A 26,573-nucleotide genomic window follows, 5' to 3' on the forward strand; every position below is an offset into this window, starting at 1 on the left:
ACTGTTTCTCTGTTTAGTTTCCATTTCCAGGATCTGTTCATTGATGAAAGTAGGGTATTAAAGTCCCCCACTATTATTGTGTGAGGTGTGATGTGTGCTTTGAGTTTTAGCAAAGTTCCTTTAATGAATGTGGATGTTCCTGCATTTCGAGCATAGATGTTCAGAATTGAGAGTTCATCTTGGTAAATTTTACCTTTGATGAGTAAGAAGTGTCCCTCCTTATCATTTTTGAGAACTATAGGTTAAAAGTCAATTTTATTCAAATGGTCCCAGCTTGTTTCTTGGGACCATTTGCTTGGAAAATTGTTTTCCAGCCTTTTACTCTAAGGTAGTGTCTGTCTTTGTCCTGGAGGTGGGTTTCTGTATGCACCAATATGTTGGGTTCCTCTTATGTAACCTGTCTGTTAGATATTAAGAGATATTAAGAAAAGTAATTGTTGTTTCCTGTTATTTTATTGTTAGAATTGGTATTCTGTCCTTGTGGCTCTGTTCTTTTAGGTTTGTTGAAGGACTACTTTCTTGCTTTTTCTAGGGTGTAGTTTCAGTCCTTGTGTTGGAGTTTTCTCTTTATTATCCTTTGAAGGGCTGAATTTGTGGAGAGATATTGTGTGAATTTGGTTTTGTCATGGAATACTTTGATTTCTCCATCTATGGTAATTGAGAGTTTTGCTGGGTATAGTAGCCTGGGCTGGCACTTGTTTTCTCTTATGGTCTGTATAACATCTGTCCAGGATCTTGTTGCTTTCATAGTCTCTGGTGAGAACTCTGGTGTAATTCTAATAGGTCTGTCTTTATGTTACTTGACTTTTTTTCCCTTATTGCTTTTAATATTCTATCGTTATTTAGTGCATTTGTTCTGATTATTACATGTAGGGAGGAATTTCATTTCCGGTCCAGTGTATTATGAGTTCTGTATGCTTCTTGTATGTTCATGGGCATCACTTTCTTTAGGTTAGGGATGTTTTCTTCTATAATTTTGTTGAAGATATTTACTGACCCTTTAAATTGAAAATCTTCAATCGCATCTAATACCCATTATCCTTAGATTTGGTCTTCTCATTGTGTCCTGGATTTCCTGGTTATTTTGGGTTAGGATCTTTTTGCATTTTACACATCCTTTTATTTTTGTGTCCATGTTTTCTAAGGAATCTTCTGCACCTGAGATTCTCTCTTCCATCACTTGTTTTCTGTTGGTGATGCTCAAATCTATGACCCATGATTTCTTTCCTAGGATTTCTATCTCCAGAGCGGTCTCCCTTTGGGTTTTCTTTATTGTTTCTACTTCCACTTTTAGGTCTTGGATGGTTTTGTTCAATTCCTTCACCTGTTTGTTTGCGTTTTCCTATATTACATAAAGGATTATTGTGTTTCCTCTTTAAGGACTTATAGCAGTTTAACTGTGTTGTCCTATGTTTCTTTAAGGGAAATATTAATGTCCTTCTTAAAATCTTTACAAACATCAGAAGATATGGTTTGTTGGGTTATCCAGGATTTGCTGCGGTGGGATTGCAGGTTTCTGATGATGCCAAGTGTTTTTGGTTTCTGTTGGTAAGATTCTTATGTTTGCCTTTTGCCATCTGGTAATCTCTGGTGTTAGATGTTCTAGCTGTCTCTGACTGGAGCTTGTTCCTTCTGTATGTCTGTAAGCCTCTGTCAGTACTCCTGGGAGACCAGCTCTCTCCTGAGTTCCTGGGTCAGAGCACTCCCTACAGGCCAACTCTCCTTTGTCAGGAAAGGTGCACAGAGGACTGAGGATCAGCCCCACCTCCTGGCTGAGGAAGAAGGACTGAAGGGATCCTGTCCAAGAACCTCTTTTCCTTCTGCAGCCCACGTGCTCTCCTGTGTGGACCCGCCTCAAAGACACCCTGGATAGAAAATTAGCAATAGCATTTCTACAAACCAGGAGAAGATAGCCTAGTAAAAAGAGAGCCCAAAAATCAATCCAGGCATATATAGTCAACAAAATTTTGTCCCCAAAGTACTCTTTGAGTCATCTCTTTAACCACTCAGGGCCCGTTTTTTCATTTATTTTTTAAAGGTTCTTAATGGTTAGACTTTCTTTTTAGTTCTTTGTACATTCTATCTATGATTCTCTTTCAGATGAACATCTGGCAGAAAGGCCTCTCCTGTCTTGTGAGCCTCTCCTCTTCACTCACCTGACACTTCAGTGTACAGCTGCATATGGTCCCCTTTGTCAGTAATTGCTCTCATCCTCTGCAGCACAAGGGTCCTGTTTAGAAATTCCTCTCCTGTACTTCTATGTTGATGCAGATTCGTTGATGTTTCTGGCTCAGCCTTGGAGTACAAAGTCCTGTTTTGATGTCCTTGATCCAATTGGAATTAAGTTCTGTGCAGGATGAAAAGATTGGCTTCTTTTTCCTGAATATTGATTGTCAGATGTAGGGGTGCATGTAGGAATGTGTATGACTGTGGGGATATGTTTTGCATGTGTGTGGAGATGTATATGATCCTGTTTGTGTTTGAGCATGTAGGTAGGATGCATGTGTATGTGTGAGCACAGGGCTTGCACATGCATATGTGTGTGTGTGTGTGTGTGTGTGTGTGTGTGTGTGTGTGCTCATGTGTGCATGTATGTGTGTCATCTGGTGTTTTGGGTGTTTGTGCATGTGAGTGTGAGCAAATGTGCTTGGGTTACATATGTGAATGTGTGTATGAGAATATGGGGCAGTGCATGTGTGAATGTCTTTCTGTGAAGTTGTTTCAGGGGTGCATTTGTGTTTGTGTGAGCATGTGGGGGAAAGAGTTTCTTGTGTGTATATGTTTGTATGTGTGTGTAAGGGAGCATGTGCGCAAGTGAGGGTCAGGCATGTGGTGTGCATTTGTGTGTTAGCATGTTTATGGGTAAGTATGTGTGCATATGTGGGTGTGAGCATGTGGCCGAGAATGGGAGATGCATGTGTGTATGTTTCTGCATGTGAGAGGTGCATAAGCATGTGCATTTATGTGTGTGTGAGAGCATGTGAGTTGGGTTAATGTATGAATGTGTGTGTGTGTGTGTGTGTGTGTCTTTGTCAGAGATAATGTGACCTTATGCAGTTATATCTGGATCTTCTATTCCAGTGGTTCAATCCGTGTCTGGTTATGTGTCAGTACCATTCTGACTTTTATTACTTCAGCTTTGTAGCCTAATTTGAAATCAAGTATGGTGATGACCTGCAATACGGCCGAACACAGGGGTATTTTAAACAAATAAAATCACTGGTAGATTTTCTTGTTAATAAGTTAAATGAATTATTTGAAAACATAGAAACTTTTAAAATAGTTTTATTTCACGCCTTGTTTCTAGCTGGTACCACCTGCATGACACAACCAAAAAACATTGAGCACTATTTGAGGTCGCCACAAGAGGGCAACCAAAGCCTTCCTGACTTGTGGGATTCTCAGGGAATGGGAGAGTGGGGTGGAGGGTGGGGGTGATGGCAAGCTAGCTTTTGTTTTTCTTTGGACAGACTCTGTCACTTTTGCCCTTGTCCTCCGTGCATCCACTTTTCATCTTAGACAGGTACATCCTTGAAGTCTGTACATTAGCATCAGCTCTTATGTCCCAACACTGAGGTGGGATCCTGGCTCCATGGCAGTGACAGTTCACAAGATGTCACAGGAGCTTCTCATGTGTCAACTACCCAAGGAATTAGCTTTCAGGCACTGACCCTGGACAATGATTACAGCAAGTTTTTAATGGGGTGTTTGTTGTTAAATGTATCCTGGGGAGATGGAAAGGAACTTCTGTTCCTTCCAGATAGAGCATGTTGAGAGATAAGAGATGGCTCCACCCAAGTATTGCTTTGTTGCTGCGAATAAATACCCAATAAAAATATTTTAGGGTTATGGGAAAGAAAGATTTATCTTGGCCCATGTTTTGTTGGAAGTCCATCATGGTGAGAAAGGCAGTGATGGAAGTGGGAGACAGGATGGGTAGGACAGTGAGATAGGTGGGAGGAGCGGGAAGCAAGTGATTAAGAAGACAACTAGTGGGAAGAGGGAGGCAGGAGGGGGAGAGGGAGCTAGGTAGGAGTGGAATGCAGGGTTCAGAGTTGAAAGTAGCCTGTCACATTTCATCTTTTGTCAGGACATAGGGAGATTAAAAAGTGTTCCTCTCATTTTCCACCTTAGCTGGGCCAACATTTGGAGCTATTTCAATCTGGGTGACTTTGATCCATTTTTTTTTTTTTTTTTTTAGCTTCTCTCAAACTCCCCAAAACAACCAACATTTTGTCTCTGAAGTGATTTCAAGCCCAGTGAATGGGAGAGAAATTATTATTGAGCTTTTCGGATTATGGTTGACATAGTCAGCTAGCTGAGTTACTAACAAAGCAACCCAATATGGGGGATGACTTGGAGGAGTTGAATCCCTGGAGTTTGCTATACTGCTTGCAGGCAGTGCTACCAGGGAGTCATCTCTCCCTTAGGAACTGGTTCTTGCTTATACAACCCCATTGGGAACACTGTGAGTCCCATAACCTCCTTCTGAGTTAGTTTCAGATTGGAGGTAATATACAGCTGTGAGTCAAGCCAGGGTTAGCATAGTAGGAATCTGCTGTTTCCTGGCTGGAGAAATGAATGATGCCTGACAGAGAGTGAGACTGAGGGAGGCTGTCCATCAAGAGATAGACTAGTGAGATGTGTGCACTTGGCATTCTTTGGACAATGCCTTTCATGCCATATATACTTTATGTTTCATTTTTAAAAATCCTCAAAAGAGAAACAAAATGTTTAAATTTATTAGTATGTCTCAATGCTATTGTTACAATAAAATACCCTAGGAAAAGCAAATGGGAAAGAAAAGGTCATTTTAGCTCATAGTTCTGTAGTATGGTCCATGGTGATATAATGTTGCAGTGTCAAGAGCCTGAGACAAGAGTGCACACCTATCGACAGTCAAGAGCATAGAGTGCTCAGAGCATTTTTGCTAGTGCACAGTTCACTTTCTCCATTCTTTTACAACCAGGGTCCCTGCTTAGGAAATGGAGCAACTTAACCGTGCTAAGTCTCTTCATCTTAATTAATATAACTCTGACAGTATCCCACAGCTATTGTGAAAGGCTAACCTGATTCAGATGATGCCTCCTTGACACTTTCCTACCATATGATTGAAGATTGTGCTAAATTGAGAATTGTTTTAAAGTTCCATGGGTGTGCTCCACAATACCTAGTCTTTTAGAATAATAAGGAATCCCAGTAATATGACAAATATTAAATTGTTAACAAAACACCACAAATGCCTGACTGTAATGGCCAGTAACTTTATCTGTCTTCATGTCATTTTGAACATCCAGAATAGAAAAACAATGTAGGCAATGACTAGTTTCATATTTAATTGCTTATCCTGTTAAACCATTTGCAAATAGAAAGCATGAGAAGGTATCAATAGTTATATGTACATTGTTTAAGATTTTTAAAATTCAGATATATAAGTAACATCCATTTGCCATAATTGATTAGGTATGTGTTCTCAAGGATTAACACCATTATGTGGTACAGGAAGAAATTGAGGACACTGAAGACAAGTTTTTATAAATTGACATGCACATTTTCTAGAAATACCAAATTGTTGTCTCAACCTATTAGTATTTTAATGATGTAAAGAACGAGAGTGTTTCTTTTAGTGCATCTGACTATGCCGGGGCCTAGCACACACAAAAGTGGATGCTCACAGTCAGCTATTGGATGGATCACAGGGCCCCCAATGGAGCAGCTAGAGAAAGCACCCAAGGAGCTAAAGGGAACTGCAACCCTATAGGTGGAACAACAATATGAATGAACCAGTACCCCGGAGCTCTTGTCTCTAGATGCATATGTATCAAAAGATGGCCTAGTCGGCCATCACTGGAAAGAGAGGCCCATTGGTCATGCAAATTTTATATGCCCCAGTACAGGGGAACGCCATAGCCAAAAAGTGGGAGTGGGTCGGTAGGGGAGTGGGGGGAGGGAATGGGGGACTTTTGGGATAGCATTGGAAATGTAAATGAGGAAAATACCTAATAAAAATATTTTTAAAAAAAGAGCACTGACTGCTCTTCCGAAGGTCCTGAGTTCAAATCCCAGCATCCACATGGTGGCTCACAACCATCTGTACTGAGATCCGATGCCCTCTTCTGGAGTGTCTGAAGACAGCTACAGTTTGCTTACATACAATAAACAAACAAATAAATAAATAAATAGAATTTTAAAAATGAAAAAAAAAAACAAACAAAAAGAATGAGAGTGTGTGGCGGAACTATTCCTGTGTAATGCCTATACTCTTCCTGATATGCAAACCTGCTGTGGCATTGCCCTCATTAAGGGGGTCTGCGTTCCTGTTCCCCCTAGGCCATTGTAAACACTTGTATATGGGTGTAACTCAGCTATCTATAGTTCTAAGTATCTACTCTGCTTCCTCCTTAGGTCACTAACTTCCCTCTTCCTAGATAATGGTAAATTCCTACATAGGGCAGTGACTTAGCTATCCATGCCCAGGGTCGGATCAACGACTGCCTAGAATCTAACTTAGCTATATGTAAAAAAAAAAAAAAAATTAAAAAAATCAATACTTAGGAGCACTTATTTTTTTTAATAATTATGTGATTTAAAGATTTGTTTATTTATTATGTTTAAGTCCACTATAGCTGTCTTCAGATACACCAGAAGAGGGCATCAGATGTCATAATGGGTGGTTGTGAGCCACAATGTGGTTGCTGGGCTTTGAACTCAGGACCTTCAGAACAGCAGTCAATGCTCTTAACCACTGAGCCATCTCTCCAGCCCCCTTAGGAGGACTTATAATAAAGCAACATTAAGGGAAAGCCCAAGATCCGTTTACCAACTAAAGCAAGGACATTGGAGCATTCTTTATACATGATGGCAAGATTCCAGGAGACTAAGTTCTGTGAACTTCTTGCCTCAGGACAGCACACAGGTTTTCGGGGCCTGTCGCCCTTCTCACTACTGGATTGGATGTAGCACATATGTACATTGTTTAACATTTTTAAAATTCAGATATATAAGTAACGTCTATTTGCCATAACAGAGTAGGTACCAGCCCTAGAGGATTAACTCCTAGAGGATTAACACCTTTGTGTGATACAGGAAGAAATTGAGGACACTGATGAAAGTCTTTACAATTTGACATGCACATTCTCAAGAAATACCAAATTGTTGTCTCAACCTATTGCTTTTTAATGATGTAAAGAATGAGAGTGTTTGGCTGAACTATTCCTGTGTAATGCCTATACTCTGCCTGATATGCAAACCTGCTGCAGCATTGCCCTCATTAAGGGGTCTGGGCAATCCACTAGGAGCTTTTAAATGTAAGGTGTATGCCACCACTGCCAGGTTGATGCTCTATTTTGCCCCTGACGACCATATAAAAGTTGGCCGAATAGGCACGCGGGTCACCACCTCTCCTTAGGGTCTGGGATGACCCCAGTTTAGTGGAACAATAAATTCCTCTTGCTTTTTCCATTGATTCCAGCCCCACATGGTTCACTCACAGGTCCCCAGTAAGCTAAGGCTCCCGGGAGTCTTACAACCCAACAAGAAGACCAACAGTCTCAAGAAACCTTGACCTTGGAAATCTCTCAGACTCTGAGCCAGCAACCAGGCAGCATACACTTGTTGGTCCAAGGTCCCTAACATATATACAGAGGAGGACTGCCTGGCCCGGACTCAGGGAGGGAAGACACACCTAATCCTTGAGAGACTTGAAGTCCCAAGGATTGGGGAGGCCTGGCAGGATGTTGTTGAATGGTTGTGGGTGTGAGGACACCCTCATGGAGATGTACAGAGGGGTCGGGATATGGGATGAGAAACTGTAAGTGGTTGGAATGGGGGGGTGATAATGACTGGAGTATAATTAAAGAATAAACATAATTTTAAAATCTCCATTCTGGTTGTTTGAAATATGTCTTAAATTCTAAGGGAAACTCTCCCTTAATCTTACTACAGTCTTAATTGTCTATAATCCTATCCACTAAATATAATGTGACCTAGGTAACATAAAGAGAAAGTGCCAACAGAGAAGGTGCACAGAAGTCTGGAGTTCAGATCCACCTCCTGATTCCTGGGGTCAGAGCCCTCCCTGGAGGCCGACTCCCCTCTTGCAGGGAAAGTGTCCAGGGTTCTGGGTGTTAGGTCTGTCTTCTGGCTGAGGATGAAGGCCTGAAGGGATCTTGTTCAAGAAGCTTAGTTACTTCTGCTGCCCACTTACTCTCCTGCATAAACAGTTCTCAGTGATCCCAAGATTCTGGATGTGCTAGGGCCTGCCTTTGTCCTTTGACCCTGTTGCTGCTAGCACAAGACCCTCTGGATTTTTTGGAAGTGATGTTGCATTCCACTCACCAGTGATCTCAAAGACCAGGGTGTGCTAGGGGGCCTTCAGCATGAAGAGTCCTCTGGGGACCTTTGGGCCCTCTGCTGAGATCTGGCCAAAGATTGCATGGGGGTGGGGGAGGGTGGCTCCAACCAGAAGTTAATCTCAGTCGCTGGTCACGCTGCTGGTCCTTTGTCCCTGTTCCTACTATTACAAGACCCTCTGTATTTTTTGGAACTTATATTGCATTCCACTTACCAGTGATCTCAAGGACCTGGGTGTGCTAGGGTGGCAGCCATGTGGAGAATCCACTGCAGACATTAGGGCCCTTCACAGAGATTGCCTCAAACACTCTTACACAATCACCACGTGCTCATTTTTCCTTAAAAGAAGTTAAAACGAATCTCATCGATTTCTCTCTATTCTTTTTTTTCTGATTATAGCTCTGGGCAGCCTCTACCATCTACCTCTGTTGTTGCTTTCTGAGCAGCCTGAATCTTTGTACTGCACCTCCAAGCTTAAACTATTTGAGGCAGACAGAAATCTTTTAGAAGGGCTCATGGTGGAAGAGGGCTCATGGAAAATCCAGACCAACAAGGATGTCTGGATCAGCTTGGGACATTTTTCTGAGTCCCAGCTCATTCCACAAATCCAAGAATTATGCATACCATTTTAGCTCAACTTTTGTTTTAGTTGTGAACCTGCACAGCTAGTGAGGACTCAAATGGCTCAGCAAAACAAGTGAATCCACTAAGAAACCAATTTTCCTCATCCCTTAATTTCACATCGTAGCATTTGTTTTTCATTTGAGAATCCCCAATTAGTTTTTAATATTGCATTCCATCCTATAGGTGTGATGCCTTCTGTAGACTCAGTTGGTTACTCTGCTCTACTATAGGATGCCACCTTTTTAAGTTCTTAGCTCAGCATACAAGTACTTTGGAGTCTGAAATGAAAGACAAACAGCATTATGTAATATGCCAAATCAGCTCATTGGCTGGGACACTCCCAAACATCCACATTGCTATTGGTTCCCCTGTGATACACCTAATTTCCTAAATCTAGAGCCCATCTTTGCTTCTCCAGAACCAATCAGAGGAGGGAACACTGGGGTCACTCTTTCCTAGCTTTTATGTGGCTGGTATTGTGTCTTTCCCAGCTCTGAAGCTGGCATCCAAATCCTTTACTGGCATGGAGATCCTCTTTGTTTCCCTTGCCATGAATCAAAAGTCCTGCCTTTGTTGCCTGCCTAGCCATTGGCTGCTGGCACTTTTGTTACCCATTTACAATCAGCTTGGGGCAGGTAATCTCAGTGTCCCAGTACAGGATTATCATGAAATTTGGGAAGAATTTAACAGGAGTAGCATAAGAATCAATACACAATTGGGAATTAGCAGAAAAACAAATCAAATCCAAACACCAGGCCCTAAGTATTGCCTTTTTCTTATTATCCTGAATTTAATCATATGGTGAAACTAAGTTCGTTTCCAAGGATTAGGTATTGTGGAGATCCAACCTCACTTTACTCATATTTTCTTTTTAAAACATAATGACTGTCTCTAACAATGCTTTCTGCTTTTCATTGTGCCCCTCAAAACATAAGACCTGTACTTTACCACCAAAGAACAAATCCATATGATTAGTTAAGCTATAACAGTCATATTATATAACAGTTGACACTGTAAACTACATAAGCCCCTATCCCTAAATCCTGATTGGTGTGAAAATGAAGCTATAATTTGGAAGGAATGTTTCTGTCTGATCCTCCTTTTTCAAAAAAAAAATTAATTTTATTTCTTCATTTCTTTATTGTCTAATCTTTTTTTTACAATCCATACCTTATACCCCTTGTTTTATTCATGGTTTCTATTCCTGCACAAACATCATGACCAAGAAGCAAGTTGGGGAGGAAAGGGTTTATTTGGCTTACACTTTCATACTGCTTACTGTTCATCACCAAGGAAGTTGGGACTGGAACTCAAGCAGGTCAAGAAGCAGGAACTGATGCAGAGGCCATAGAGGGATGTTTCTTTACTGGCTTGCTTCACCCGGCTTGCTCAGACTGCTCTCTTAGAGAACCCAAGACTACCAGTGCAGAGAGATGGTCCCACCCACAAGGGGCCTTTCCCCTTGATCACTAATTGAGAAAATGTCTTACATCTGGATCTCATGGAGGCATTTCCCAAGTGAAGCTCCTTTTTCTGTGATAACTTCAGCTTGTGTCAAGTTGACACAAAATTAGCCAGTATAATTGACACCTTGTCAACTTGACACGCAAACACATCACTAGTAATGCTCAACTCTTAGTTTCTTATTCATGCCCAAGATATACACAACTTTGAAAGCCCCACAGACTTTACATATTAAAAGTTCAATGCTTTTAAAATATCCAATATCCTTTAAAATCCAAAGCCTTTTACAATTAAAAGTCTCTTTACTATGGAATCCACTAAAATACTTGTTTCCTTCAAGAGGGAAAAACATCAGGGCACAGTCACAATCAAAAGTAAAAATTAAACTCCAACTGTCCAATGTCTGGGATCCAACTCACGATCTTTTGGACAACTCCAAAAGATCCAAGGGCTTGGGTCACTTTTCCAACCCTGTCCTTTGTAGCACACCACTTGTCCTCTAGGCTCCAGATGCATGTACTTTACTGCTGCTGCTGTTCTTCGTGGTCATTCATGGACCTGTCAACTCCAAAACACTGCATGATCTCTTCAGTACTGGGCCATCAATTTCACCTGAGTCTGCACCTTCACCAGTGGCCTTCCATGGCCTCTCAAAGTGCTGGGCCTTAGCTGATCTGCATTATCCCTTCATGCCTTCAAAACCAGTACCACGAGGGTAAGACTTACACACTACCAAGTCCAGCCACAGCACAAGGTACCACCTTGATTATCTCTAGAACACTTCCTCTGTGCTCTCAGAAAACACTTCACAGATGATGCCACTTCAATGATGCTGGTTTCTTCTTAATCACTGCTAATTTCTTAGCTCCAGCTAACCAGCATCAACAGTCCCAGTAATGCAAAGTTTTCACTCTAGAAATTCTATTATCTTGTTAATCACAGCTGATTCTTCAGCCCCAGTTAACCAGAACCACAGAATCTTCACAAAGTAACAATGGCCCTGAAAAGAGGCTTTAATTTTCCCTCTGAAATTTCACAAGCCAGGCCTCCATCTTCTGCACGGTTCTCAACATTATCTTCCTACACAACATCCCACAGAGTTCTTAACACAGAATGGATCTTCTAGCCCAAAGTTCCAAAGTCCTTCCACAGTCCTCCCAAAACATGGTCAGGTTGTCACAGGAATACCCCACTTCTGATACCAATTTGTCTTACTCAGGGTTTCTATTCCTGCATAAACATCATGACCAAGAAGCAGTTGGGGAGGAAAGGGTTTAATCCAGCTCACAATTTCCACATTGATATTCATACCAAAGGATGTCAGGACTGTAACTCAAGCAAGACAATAAGAAACATTTCTTGTATCCCCTTGAACTCCTTTGTATGATTATTTTCAGGATTATAAAGAATTAGAAATGTTAAAAGGCTTCCCCATATTGAATGCATTTATGGGTTTCTCATTCATAATGATGAAGATTTGGGAAATCTGATAAGGTTTCACCATATTATATTCCTAAATTTATTTGCAGTATGAATTGTTTCATTGTAAAGACTCTAAAATATTCAAAAAGTTTCACCATATTAAACACACTCAGCCTTTTGCTACATTTTGTTTTCTTTTGTGTCTTTGAATATGACTGACAAGTGAAAGCAATACCACATGGCTTGTAGACATCGGGTTTCTCACCTCTATGTCTTCTTTTATGTATTTGAAGATTTTAATGCACAAGGCTCTGTTCACTTGTTCATTTCATAGTGTTTTTCTCAACTGTGTCTCCTTTTCTTACAGACTACTGTGACTTATAAAATGTTTACCACATTGCCTATATTCATAGGGTTTCTATCTAGTGTGTATACTTTTGTGTTGGGAGATGACTCTTTTGTACAATTGCTTTCCCTAATTGGTGTTATTCAGAGGATTTCTCAAAACCTCATGTTCCTTACAGATTTGAAGATGATTGTGCTGTAGAAGTCCTTTAAAACATTGCCAATATTCATGGGGTTTCTCTCCTGTATGTGTTCCTTTATATATTTGGAGGCCACTGCTTTGTGAAAAAGCTATAAAAGCACCATTGCTAACATTCAAAAATCTCTCTCCTATACGTGCTCTTTCATGATTTTGTTGATGACTGCTTTTTGAAAAAGTTTAACCACATTGGTTAAAATCAAAGCATTTCTCTCAACTATATGTGCTTTTATGTGTGTAAAGACTATTGGTTTTCGAAAAAGCTTTACCACATTGGTTACGTTTAAAAGGTTCCTCTCTGGTATATGTTCATTTATGTACTTGGAGATCAATGCTTGCTGCAAAGGCTTTATAACATCAGATACCTATATAGAGTTTCTCTCCTGTATGGTCTTTTCTCTTTAAAGGTCACTCCTTCCTGCAAAGACTTTACCACATTGGTTACATTCCTGGGTTTTTCAGCTGTGTGTGTTCGATTATAATATTCAAGACCACTGCTTCCTTCAAAGGGTTTACCACCTTGGTTACATTCATATGGTGTCTCTCCTGTATTTATCTTTTATGGCATTGGAGACCACTGCTTCCTGCAAAGGCTTTACCATACTAGTTACATTCATAGGGTCTCTCTCCTGTATGTGTTTGCTTATGTATTCGGAGATGACTGCTTTGTGCAAAAGCTTTACCACATTGTTTACATTCATAGGGTTTCTCTCCGGAATGTGTCCGTTTATGTTTTTGGAGGTCACTACTGCTTGCGAAGGCTTTACCACATTGTTTACATTCATATGGTTTCTCTCCTGTATGTGTTCGCTTATGTATTTGGAGGACTCTCCTTCTTATAAAAGCTTTACCACATTGGTTACATTCATAGGGTTTCTCTCCTGTATGTGTTCGCTTATGTTCTTGTTGGTCACCACTTCTTGCAAAGGCTTTACCACATTGGTTACATTCATAGGGTTTCTCTCCTGTATGTGTTCGCTTATGTATTCGGAGATGTCTGCTTTGTGAAAAGGTTTTACCACATTGTTTACATTCATAGGGTTTCTCTCCTGTATGTGTTTGCTTATGCATTTGGAGAGTATAGATTACTGTAAAGGCTTTACCACATTGTTTACATTCATAGGGTTTGTCTCCTGTATGTGTTCGCTTATGCATTTGGAGAGTATAGAATACTGCAAAGGCTTTACCACATTGTTTACATTCATAGGGTTTGTCTCCTGTATGTCTTCGCTCATGTATGTGGAGATGACTGCTATGTGCAAAGGCTTTACCACATTGTTTACATTCATAGGGTTTCTCTCCTGTATGTGTTCGCTTATGTTTTTGGAGGTCACCACTTCTTGCAAAGGCTTTTCCACATTGGTTACATTCATAGGGTTTCTCTCCTGTATGTGTTCGCTTATGTATTCGGAGATGACTGCTTTGTGAAAAGGCTTTACCACATTGTTTACATTCATAGGGTTTCTCTCCTGTATGTGTTCGTTTATGTTTTTGGAGTTCACCACTGCTTACAAAGGCTTTTCCACATTGTTTACATTCATAGGGTTTCTCTCCTGTATGTGTTCGCTTATGTATTTGGAGGTCACTCCTTCTTTTAAAAGCTTTACCACATTGGTTACATTCATACTGTTTCTCTCCTGCATGTGTTCGATTATGTATTCGGAGATGACAGCTTCTTGCAAAGGCTTTACCACATTGTTTACAGTCATAGGGTTTCTCTCCTGTATGTGTTCGCTTATGTATTTGCAGGACATTCCATGTTCTAAAGTCCTTACCACATTGGTTACAGTCATGGTGTTTCTCTCCAGTATGTTTAATTTGATGCCTTTGTCTACCACTCTCATATGCAAAGGCTTTACCACATTGAATAAACTCAGAGGGTTGCTCTGCAGAACAACTTCTTTCATGCCTGCAAATAAAATTTGCACACGTGAAATCTTTCTTACACTGATTATACTGATGAGTCTTTTTATCTGTATGAATTCTTTTAAATTTTGGTTTCATTGAACAGAGCAATCTAATGTTAACGTAATATTACTTTGTTTATATTCAAAGGAGTTTTACTAAATTATGAATTGTTTTACATCTTCGAGGATATATGAAATGGAAACAGTACTGATTATGTGGCTCACATTTATAACATACTTTTTCTATAAAAGGTTACTCACATATTTGAAAAAAAACAGGAAGAACTCCCAGTGTTTGCACAATGATTGCTTTCACAAATTTTGTTATCATGAGAGTAATACTACATTTGGAATATGAACAAATGCAAAAGAAAAAAAATTTTCTACTGCTTTAATTCTCATTACTATTTTCAGCAGTTTGAGTTGGTAAATGTCCCCAGCAATGTTCGAAGCAAATTATTTATAAACTTATATAGCACATTTAAATGTTGCTCAAAATATGTTATACTGCATATCCTCTAATTGTTCTGGAAAAGTGAAAGGTATGTGGCTTCTTTCAATGCCCCAATGATCACAAGACTTGTATCCATCTTAACCTATGACATCCACATCAAAAGAAGAATAACAAGTGAAAATTCCACATTACATTCACAGCTGACTTTTTTTCGTCACAGAAATGTGGTACAGAGATTAAGGTTTTTCCACAAAACCATTTTTGAATCTTATGAACTGTTCATCTCACTAAATTTAGCAATGTTATTACAAGTATATCATTGAGCTCAGATATACTATGGATTATTTGCTCATTACTAGGTTTTAGACATATACTTGTCACCTAATCACTGTGTGTTCCTTTTGCAATATCTAAGCGATATAAGACTGAAGACACTCGCACTTGTACAGCATAGCTCTACATGGCTTGATTTAAACAGTATCATATCTGTTAAGCCATTATATCTCTTTCTTTGAACTAATGGAATGCCTTGCAAACAATAATTTCATATCTGCCATAGACATATATGATTTTATGAAATTCAGTAAACATCCATGACTGAAATCAGTGCTTATTGTACCCTAGTGGTTTTCTTTACTACTTGTAGCACACGTTAAACTTTCTTCATAGGAATTTTTTCATCAGGTTGCAGAAGAAAAGTACCTTCCATGACTTCTAGAAGTTTGAAGATGGTCTTCAATTGTATGTTCTTCCCAAATGTAACCTAAACCCAGTACCAGAGAAAGTATGTTACATTATTGGAAATTAGGCAACATTTAAGTTACTAACGCCATTGAACTTTAGAACCATGAGTGATTGATTCATCTTGTTCTTCCTCATTCTCAATTGAAATTAACAAAACAAATAACAATAACAAAGATACAGTTGTGCATACATGTTATAACGTAAATAAAAAAAAATCACAATATTACCTATAGCTGTGAGATTCCTATAGGTCTCTAGCATCACACCTTTGTAGAGACTCTTCTGAGAAGGATCCAGCAAAGCCCATTCTTCCTGAGTAAAGTTCACATGCACGTCATCATAGGTGATTAAATCCTGTAAGATTTGATAAGTGTGTACAAAACAAAATATACAGAAACAGTGTAAAGGATTATTTCAAAATGAATATTCGATGACTGCACTGCCTACCCACATAGTACTTTTTATCCAGTCTTTCACAGTTGGACAACAAAAACTTAAGTAAATAAATGATCTCTGGGAACCTGATGCCTTAGTATTAAGATGTTGTGTATGGAACCATGTAGAATGCTGGTAGACTTTCCACATTTTTGTTCCCTGAGATCAAATATGCAAGAGTTCCCTTAAAACTGCAGTTTCTTCTCACCTATCCATGTCACCTGTAGATAAAAAAGACCATTTCCATCTCCCCTTCCCTTCTTAGCCCCCAAGTCTGGGCAGACACCCCCTTCTCAACCATAGCCAATTCTCCCAAAGACCAAGCAGTCTGTCTAAAGAACAAGCCCACTATCTGTTTTCCTAGACAGGACAGTCTCATAGTAGGCCACAGAACTGCCACACAATATCAGGGAAAGCTTCCTCTGCCCATTTCCACGTGACCAATTTTCAACTTTTCTTCAATAACTAAGGCAACTACACCAGGAACAATGTGACCTTGACTAATGTTACCTGTGCTAGGATGTGTATAGAAATAAAATAAAATCATATTTCCTGCCTCCAATAAAAATAACTCAAAGTCACCCCTAAACTGTTATAAATCTGACCCTACAGTTACTACCGATCTGACTTCCAAACAGAGAGGCCCCATGCTCCAGAGTTCTCTCTGTCATTGTAGATGATCAGAAAGTTGAGCTATTGTTCTACAGCTGTTCATGACCCTTTGTACTCTCAGGCTAAACCGGCCCACGGGAGCCCATATACAAAAAAAAAAAAAAATGCTGAATGATAATTTAATGTCTGCTTCCTGCCATATGCATTATGCTCCAGTCTGTCCTATCCACCCACCCAGCACCAGCAACACCTGAGAAACTTCTGCATGTCAGAAGCTTCTTTTGTAACCAAGAATTGAAGTTCTGTGAATCACACCATTTTGACAATAGGTAACAGAAAGGTAAAAGGAATCTAATCAAATATTTCTGAAGGATGATCGCTGACAGCTCTTTACTACTACCTTCTAAACTATTTATAAAACTAGAAACACAAAACTGAATACAGAAGGGTCATGAATTCTAGAAATCAAACCATTACTTTTCCAATGTTGTCCTACGGCACACCAAAGGCAATGCCTGTATGTGCATACTGCATAGTCACATTTAAGTTCCATACATTCCCACTCCCAGGGCTACCGAGCCACCCCTACCCCTGTAAATCCACAGTCAGGAAGTCAAAGGACAAGGGCCTCTGCTATGATCACCACATGGACCAACAGAACCAAACTGTGATCCACAGTCCATTTAGAATCAGCAGATCGGACTCAAATAGCTCTGCAGACTTGCTCCTACTGTACTGTAACAGAGATTACTATAATAACCAGGGGATGGCTTGTGGTCTTCCAGGCAGCTTTTAACAGATGCATCTGAGGAGAATCCTGTAAAGAACCTGTAAGCTACCTTCCCCTAGTGTTCCTGATTGTTAGTCCTGCCCATAGTCCCTCATTAGCATGGAAAAGTCAGCTGGGCTTCAGGGCAACAGCAGCTCCTTCACTGTGGGATCACAGAGCAAAAGATTTAGATAGCTAAAACCTCCCAAACTCTGCAGTTACACCCTACAAGCAGACAGAGCCCTAGTCTGGAATATTTACATTTAAAAGAACGATCTAGTCCCGCAAACCAAGTAATTTCCATTTTAAAGGCCCAGGGTCCTTTCTTTGTATATTCAATTATGCATGCAATACCCACTACAGTCATCTATACTACTTACTGGGGAAGTCCTGCAGCCAACCTGCAATCCAATTCATATATTAACAAAAATTTCAAAGTGAAAGTGGGTTTGAATTTTAAGACTAAAAGCAGCCATTGGGCGAGAAAAAGGTAGAAAAAGAAGATATTTTTTAAAAAAAGACATCACTGCTCCTAGGTATGTTGGAGTAGAAAGTATATTATACACAAAGTGAGAACATAGCCAGACCCATTTGTACCTGGGAAAATATAGAGTAGACATGACCTTGGACCTTGTGAAGAGAGGAAGGAGGGGAGAAGCAAGAGCCAGGTCAGGAGGATTAATGATAGATGAAAAGGCCAGTTCCCAAATGATTGGATTGCATACAGAATGACAGCTGGGAGATTGGCTGTCCTACTCCTGGGGTAGATGGTGAGGTAAGCCAGCAATATGCTGTAATGGTCAGGGCCTGTGATCTCATTTGTCATTGCCCTAATCTGGGAAATGCCACAAGATGGCCAGTATGGAATTTTACTGATTGTGTAAAATTGATTCCTTGACTCCTCATGGTGAATGTCAACTACTGCCAAAGCAGAAAGGCCTCACCTACCTTATTCCTCCTCCTCTTCTGTGCTGCAAGTAGACCAGCTTCAAAGTTGGTCAGTGAACTCAACCTTATACCTGTCCCTCTTTATTTGTAATCCCCTAACTTGTAACCCTGTCACCCAGGGAGGTTAGACAACACTCATTCCCTGGTGTCTTTTGGCTCACTGATCAGTCAGAACCCAGCCTGAAAGCAGCTGTAGGAATGTTTTCCAAGCCCTGGGCAGCAGAGGCAGGATTCGGAGTTCAAAGCAAGTCTTTACTCCATGGCATAAAGAAAAAGCTACAGGAGATGTTTCTCTAAGCAGACAGATATGAAATCTCTTTAAAAATAGGAATGATATTCTTAATTTGGGGTCAATATTGGAGAACAGAAACATGTAAGAGGTCACGTATGGATAGTGAAAATGAAATTTAAAAAGTAGTACCAAAAAATAACTTTTTAAAAAGATAAAAATAACTGAAAAAATATATTACTGTACTGATTTGAAAAAGATCATGCTCTTCCTCGTAGAATAAATGGCATTAATAAGATAGTATTTGAACTTGCTCCTATGTGCTTTGTTAACTACTGAGATCTATAATCTGACACACACAGCTCCAGCTAATGGCATGTGTTTTACATTTCTGATACATTCTATCTATATAGTATAGATCCTAAAACAGAAATTCATTATCACTGGCTCAAGCTAACCTGCACAAACTAAGCACCCACCAATCTAGTTTTATTTAATATCATGCATTATTTAATACATGCTGTTAAATTACAAAATTATTCACCCTGCCTGACTCTTATCCTTCTCTAGAAGGGTGACACCTGGAGCAGATTCTCTTGTGGTTTTCTCTATGATCTAACTCGCTCCCGCCCTGTTTCACCTGACAGAGATAACAGTAAACTATTGTTCCTGTTCTCTACTGAAGGTAGAAGAAATGAATAGTTCATTATATGACTCAAATGAGCAACTATAAAACACTTTTTTGCTACATTCTTTAACTCAAGAATTTAGAAATTTATATCAAGAGGAAAGCAAGGTCATTGTCCTGGAGAACAGCAGACCAGGATCAAGGCTACCTGAGTCGACATACTTGTCTTAGAACATCTCTATATGGGGAAGAAGAGACAGCTCTCCCAGAATTAACATGTCATCCCAGAAAGAAATACTCCATATACAACTAAAATATTAATTAGGAAAATTTTCTTAATGGCAGCATGGATTCAGGTGAGGCTAATGCTCAAAGACCAGCCAGGCAAAAACAGGTTTTGCATTCCACACATGCTCTCATCCATAAGTTTATTTCCTGTTCAGTCCCCAGGTTATTTTGAACAATTTCAATATGGACTGGAGATTACAAGTCCTACTTAAGACAGCTAGGAGATATACAAAGCAAAGACCCCCAGAACATTTATTAAGTGCCTCAGAGCCCTGAAATAGCAAGCCATTTCTCAGAGATGGGTTCCTGAGTTGGAGGTCGCAGGAGATGAGAAAAATAGCAAAAGTAAAAGGTAGAATTTACAACAGCTGCAGTAGGGAGAGCTTACACAAGCTATGTCTTATGCCAAGTAAACTTTTTAAGAGTAGCATCAGCCGGGCGTGGTGGCGCACGCCTTTAACCCCAGCACTTGGGAGGCAGAGGCAGGCGGATTTCTGAGATCGAGGCCAGCCTGGTCTACAGAGTGAGTTCCAGGACAGCCAGGGCTACACAGAGAAACCCTGTCTCAAAAATAAAATCAAAAAAAAAAAAAAAAAAAAAAAAAAAGAAGAAGAGTAGCTTCTTGTATCCTACTTACAGGGATAAGTGGAAAGAAATGGAGACCTCTATGAAGTTTGCAGAAGCTAGAATACACTGGGACAAATTCAGGAGAAGTCTAATAAAACAACCCTGCACAAGGGAACTGCCAAGTATCTAAAAAAACCACTACTGACCAAGCCCCCAGTGCACTTGGGGACCCTACTCAGTGTAGGGTGGCACAGAATTACTGCATGGCACAGCAGAGAGGGAGGTGGAGTTGACTGGCACTGCAAAAGCAGGTTTGCAACTTCCCCTCCCTGCCTGCATTCCTTTCTATTTGCTGGAACCCTCCCACCAAGGCTGGCAAGAGATCTCCGTGGAAAACCTTTGGTACCCAAGCCCACAAGCTACTAGGGCTACTGAGCTTCCCACATCCCCATTAATCCACACTCAGGAAGGGGCAAAGGACAAGGGCCTCTGCTATGATCACCACATGGACCAACAGAACCACAGTCCTTGGAACCAGCAGATCTGACTCAGATAACTCAGTAAACTTGCTCCTCCTGGCCTGGCAAAGGAGACAATTACAATCACCATGACATGGCTTTTGGCCTTCTTCACAGTTTGCAACAGATGGCTCTGAAGAGACTCCCATAAAGAACCCCAAGCTACCTTCCACTAGGGTTCCTGATAGAAAGGCATGGACAGAGTCCCTCATTAGCCTGGAAAACACAGCTGGGACTCAGACAACAGCAGCTCCTCCACTGTAAGATCACAGAGCAAATGATTCAGACAGCTGAAATTTTCCTGGCTCAGCAATTCTGCCACAGTTGCAGACAGAGCTCTAGTCTGGGAAATTTGCATTCACTAAAATTTTCCAGACTCCACTTATTTTCCTTTTTAAAGGCACAGAGCCTTTCTCTGCAATTAAAGAACATTATTAAATTATACAGGCAATGTCCAGTGCAGCCATCTCTGCTTCATACTTGGGAAGCCCTGCAGCCAAACTGCAATCAAATTCACACAGTAACAAAAATTAAAAAGAAAACCTCCTGCCAGAAGGCCATCCTGTGCTCCAGCCCCGGACCTGACCAAGGATGCTCGCTCGCGTGGGAACCATTCAGTGGCCCCTATCCCCCAACTTCTCCTCCCTTTGGCCCCGAAGCCCAGTGCCACCCCGGGGACCCCATTCTGTCCTAAGCTCTTCCGGGGTATCCAGCGTGGGATGCTGGAGGCTGGGAACCTGGTGCCTAGAGCTGCCCTTTTCCACCACCCACCGAGTTGGGTCCGTGCCTTCCCACGGCCAGACAGCCACCCGCGGCCATGTGGAAAGCGTCCTGCAGTCCTCCCGCTCCTGCCTGCCCAGCGCAATGGAACTCTGGCCAGAAGCGAGTTCTCTCCCACTCCCCTCTTTTCCCCACACCGACGGCACCGCAGGAGATGACCTGGCACTTACCATGTTTGGAGTTCTGAGCTTGACTAACCTTCTCTCACAACACCCAGTAGAGTCACGCAGAACACATCACACAGAAACTCTCATGACCGCTGAGTTACAGAAAGGAACTTGCAAGCTTGACCTGGAAGAGCCGCCTCCTCTTCTGACTGGCAGGTCAACGTGGAGGTTCTGATTGGCTATTGAGTCTTGAGTGACATGAGCACCACCCTTAGGGTTAGAGTATGTTAAAGAGACACAGCATAGAGGTTCCAGCTTTGGCCAAACCTTTTCCAGATCTGCAGATTTGAAGTTCATTAACACAAGTGCCTCTCATCCAATTGCTTACCGATCTGTCCTCCCATCAATCCCCTTGGAGAAAGTAAGGCTTCACATCCCTGCTATTCAACTGCCTGCTTCTACCCCCTTGTGGGCAGTAACTCTATGCTTCCCTGCTTTGCAAATTTGGAGCTTCCTTAAGCTCCAATCACAGCACTCAGAAGATATTTCCACTTCTTCCTCCTGGATTCAAGTTGGATGGCTCTCACAGTCAATAAATCAGATTACAATGGAGTTAAATCTGTCCCAAAAGTGGAAATGTGCCCAGAATATTAACAATTAAGAAAGATTTTAGAAAGCAATATTTGTTTGGTGCCTTCAGGCTGGGTTCAGCTACACTGCAAGCACTGTTTACCTGGTGTTTCTGAGACAAGCCTCAGAGCAAAGCAGGAAACAACAACCACAAACCCACAGCTGTGCTATCAAAGATTTTCCTGATGAACAGAGCTGATAGAATGAATCTCTATTATATAGTTAATGCATTTATTAGAATGACTCACAGGATGCCATTCAACCAGTCCAAAAAAGGCTGTCTACACATTTAAAATTTCCAATAGTGGTTCAGTTCATGTGGCTTGACATCTCAACTAGTCTTCATTACATACCTTAATTTTCAAAATTATGCACTACTGCCAAAAAATAAACAAAAAAACAAACAAACACACACACACAATAACAACAACAACAACAAAAAGTTGTTAGAAAGAGGTAGGGCATTAAGGCAAAGAGATAGAGCTACCATCTTCAATGTCCTTTATATATGTAGGCTGTCACCATAAGCTGTTGCCTAGATCCAAGTTGGATCTTATCACCCCAAAAGACCCAGATTAAAAATACTTTTCCCAGATTGAAAACTACAATTAAGAAAAATCCCTCACAGTACCCAACTCTTTCTGTTTCAGCTAATTCCAGATGTGTTCAATTTGACTGACAAGAATACCTAGCACAGCAGACAAGACAGAACAGCTTCAAAAGATTTTTCCGGTGATGGGTAAGGAGAGCACAGGAGCCATTTCCAAAGCAATGCCTTTCTTCAAGTGTGGGAGCATTGAGATTTTACTCAGGGAATCTAGACACATTTACACATAGATTTGCCTACTCCTATGAATGTTAAGTTAAATTCTTTTCTGAAGATGATCAAATGTAAAAGCTGAGATATTGAAGGACATTCTTACCTCATAGTCATCCAGAATCATCCATAAATTATAAAAATGTTGGACATAAATGCATCTGGAAAGTTCCTCTTGTATTACAAGGTCTTAGCTGTAAATCAAGGGAAAGGTGAGAACTCGTTTTGAACTCCACGAAAGTGGGAGCTTGCAATATGGGTGTGTTCAGAAGAGGATAAAGCCTGAAAATGCACCCAAGTGTCACACCTCTTCCAAAAAGGCAGACCTGTGTTCCTTCCCAAACAGTTCCACAAACTAGGAAGTCTATGGGAGCCATATTAATTTATAAGTCTATGGGAGCCATATTAATTTAACCTATGAGTCTATGGGAGCCATATTAATTTAACTACCATCTGTCTCCTCAAACGTGAAAACACCTGTTTACCTAACATCACTGTACCATATCCTAAAGAGAGCCTATTATGCTTTCAACACACAATGTCACAAAAGAAGCCTTACCAGAAAGAATCGGAGCATTATAAACAATGAACAGAACAAACAAGACCAAAATTCAAAAGGGAATCCATCAAAAGTTACAGTTTCTTGTTCAGCAACTTGAGATTATGATGAAATTGCCTTAGCCACAAGGTCTTAGGAATTCCCACTCTTCTAGCTCTGTCACCTGAAGCACACACAGCTTTCTTTCCTCAAAGTCACTATCTTCTTTCAGCCTTCCTCAAAGCTGGTGTTTGTATCTCAAATCTATAATGTATAGCACTCTCTCTTATTTTATTGAAAGTAGATTAGTGGGCTACAGGGATCATTCAGTTGTTGTTAAGAGCACTGCTCAAACCCATTTCACTTCCTAGCACTCAAATGGGAGTTCACTCATCTGTAGCTACACTTCTATGAAAATACTTGAGTATAAGCTGGTACCTGGCATTGACTTGGATGGTTACATAAGTGATACATTTGCTCTAAGTCCTGACATCTAGATGTAAGATTAATGATATCAAAGTATACCTCTGTTGCCAAGGACCAAGCCTGGGCTTGGAGACTGGTAGAGAGAGAAGGGGTGTCTGGGAGCATGAAAACAAAGGATGGTAATCAAGTCCTGTGTCCAAGCTGTCAGTCTATGCTCTGCAGGAGACAGCTTCCCATCCTCCTTTCGCTGTGTTCTGCTCCTCTCTGATCTGCTTGCTCTGCAGGTCTCCAGACAGCTCTCTGTCTATGTTCTGCTGGAGACTGTTCACCAAGCAGCTATCTCCTGCTATTCTAAAAAATTCACTCAGTAGGTCATCTCCTGCATACCATAAACACAATCTACTATTATGTCTCTCAACCCAGCCATTTTCTCCAGGTTTCCTTTTGATTGTCTTAAGAAATAGCATCCTGTGTCCACAGGAAATTAATTCTTACAAGACAGAAAGCACACATTTTCTTTTAACCTTACAAAAGCAGATATCTGCCTGCCTCTGTGAAGCATAAAGGTAAGCTCAAACAGGCTGGGTGGGACCCAGGCCTTAAATTACCATTTCTACCACACATGAGACTAAATTTGCTCTTTCCCAGGCTGACCCTGAAATCAGCAATCTGTCAGCCTTTCTAAGCATCATCATCAACAACAACAACAAAAACATTAGCTGTGTGAGATCTTCTGTGATTACCACTTTCCTAATCTCTTTATCTCCTTCCTTAGTTTCTTTCTGAGAAGTTGGCTTTCATTCCTTTAGATTCTTGACGTCCCACATAATTTATATACATTATTATTATTGAGAAATAATATATATTTTAATCGATGTTTTAGGGGTCTGTTCCACAGTCTTAAGGGCTCACTTGAAAGTCCCAGCATTTACCATTTGGCTGAGACGTTAGCCACAGCTTTGCTTTTGGACTTGTGCTGTCTCTGATCATCATGCACTCATTAATGTTAACAGGGAGAACATTCCTTAAAGGAGGATTGTAAAATATGTACATTATTCTGTAAACAAGCCTTAAGCTCATGGTAGTCATTAGCACTTTCAGAGGCCCACATCCATTGGTCCTGTGGAAGGGGCAGAAACCATGCCATTCTGTAGTAACCAAGTTTTTATATGGTTTCCAGGGGCAGAATAGAGCATCAGCAACTAGGCACAATATGATTGGTGGAACAGTGCAACCTTTAAACTGGTCTTTAGGGAATGAGGTGACCAGGAACTTCCCTTGTCTGAAAGGAGGCAATGGTCCATCCTCTGGAATGTGTCCCCACCCACAGGTTGGTTCCTGCCCTGTGGTCTGAGAAATGTTAATTACCCTCTCCCTTATGGAGGGGCAAGTGTTTCATGACCTTCCCAAAGTTCCTGAGTTGACCTTTTCAAGAGACCTTATTGCGAAGCTGTGGATAAAGTAAAACTCTGGCAAGCATCAGCTTACAGGGAACCCCCTGAGTGAACAATGCAGAGCAGAAAATCAATGCAAAAAGCAAGAGGAATTTATTGTTTGAATGTTTGGGATTATACTACACCTGAAGGAGAGGTGGTGACCTCATACAGCCCATTCATTAATTTTTTTATACAGTTTTCAGAGCAGCAGCAAGTAGACACAATGTGACTAGTGGAAGAGTGTACCCTTTAAAGAGTTTGGTCTTTATGGGCTGAGGTAGCAAGGGCTTTTCTTGGCTGCGGGGGCAGGGGGAGTTCAGAGGAGGAGAGGTGGTGGGGGTATGCGACCTGTCTCTTCACCTTGAGGAGTGTGTCTATGTGCTCTGGGTTTCCCTTATCTGCATGTGGTCAGCAGTAGGTCCCCCCTATGGTCTGCAGAATTTAATTAAATTAGCTTCTCCCTTCTGGAGCACAGGGGTGCCTACATGTTCTATGACCATTATCTTTCAGGAGGGGAGGGGTGTGGTGGAATTTTCCAAAGTTGCTGAGCTCACCTTTTCAGTAGCATGCAATGCATTGCTTCAGTCCAGGCACTCAGAGCTCAGAGGAGATCCCTGAGATTTTGGATAGCCATTGTTACATATCAACACACACACACACACACACACACACACAAACACACACACACTCACAGGCAAAGAAAAACAAAATTAATAACATGATATAAAGAGCATTGGGGAATTGGGACAGTACTATAACCCTTAAAGTCATTTAAGATGTTTGGATCCAATGCCATACAATCATTTTCAAAAATGAATATAGCCAAACATAATAGCATGTGCTATCAATTCCAGCAGTTTGGAGGCAAATTCACATCCAAGAATTTGAGGACACACTGTTCTACATAGTCACGTCCATATTTTTAAAAAATACTTATGGTTGCACTGTCAAGAACTAAGGAGCAATGACCTAAATGATGTGAAGTAAAAAGTTATTTTATTTCCAGGCCAATCCTGCAGTCTCCTCTGAATTAGGAGAGAATAGCAGCCCTGAGTAAAAACACAGGAAATTTTCTATTTAAACTCAAGGCCAAGGTTCATAGTAGGTGATTACAAAACTAGAATTGCAATTGTTCTTTAGGAGACACAGGACTGGTAGGTCATTATTCTGATCCTGAGTACACTTTGGTACCTTGTATCTATCTAGAATTTGTTCATTCCATCCAGGTTTCCAGTTTTGTAGTACGAGCTGATGGTGGTTTTTATTTCCTCAGGATCTGTTGTTATGTCTCCCTTTTCATTTCTGATTTTGTTCATTTGGATACTGTCCTTGTA

At 40.8% G+C, this 26,573-nt stretch overlaps 1 protein-coding gene across 1 annotated transcript; it reads right to left on the reverse strand.

Moving 5' to 3' along the window:
• Nucleotides 1-10,209: 10,209 nt before the first annotated feature.
• Gm14325 (predicted gene 14325) lies at nucleotides 10,210-21,555 on the reverse strand. The gene is made up of 4 exons (NM_001024849.3): nucleotides 21,456-21,555; nucleotides 15,739-15,865; nucleotides 15,470-15,530; nucleotides 10,210-14,315 (listed from the first exon to the last, which is right to left on the reverse strand). The coding sequence occupies exons 1-4, from the start codon at nucleotides 21,456-21,458 to the stop codon at nucleotides 13,010-13,012; spliced, it is 1,497 nt and encodes a 498-aa protein (NP_001020020.2). The 5' UTR covers nucleotides 21,459-21,555; the 3' UTR covers nucleotides 10,210-13,009.
• Nucleotides 21,556-26,573: the final 5,018 nt, after the last annotated feature.

Source organism: Mus musculus, chromosome 2 (assembly GCF_000001635.26).
Source record: "Mus musculus strain C57BL/6J chromosome 2, GRCm38.p6 C57BL/6J".
NCBI lineage: Eukaryota > Metazoa > Chordata > Mammalia > Rodentia > Muridae > Mus > Mus musculus.

Bases quoted from the DNA above. Each gene is read 5' to 3' on its own strand.
- Gm14325 (NM_001024849.3), bottom strand. The intron at 15,531-15,738 runs GTAATATTGTGA...TACTGGGTTTAG, and splicing joins TAGGAATCTCACAGCTATAG to GTTACATTTGGGAAGAACAT. The intron at 14,316-15,469 runs GTACTTTTCTTC...TTTTATTTGCAG, and splicing joins ACTTCTAGAAGTCATGGAAG to GCATGAAAGAAGTTGTTCTG.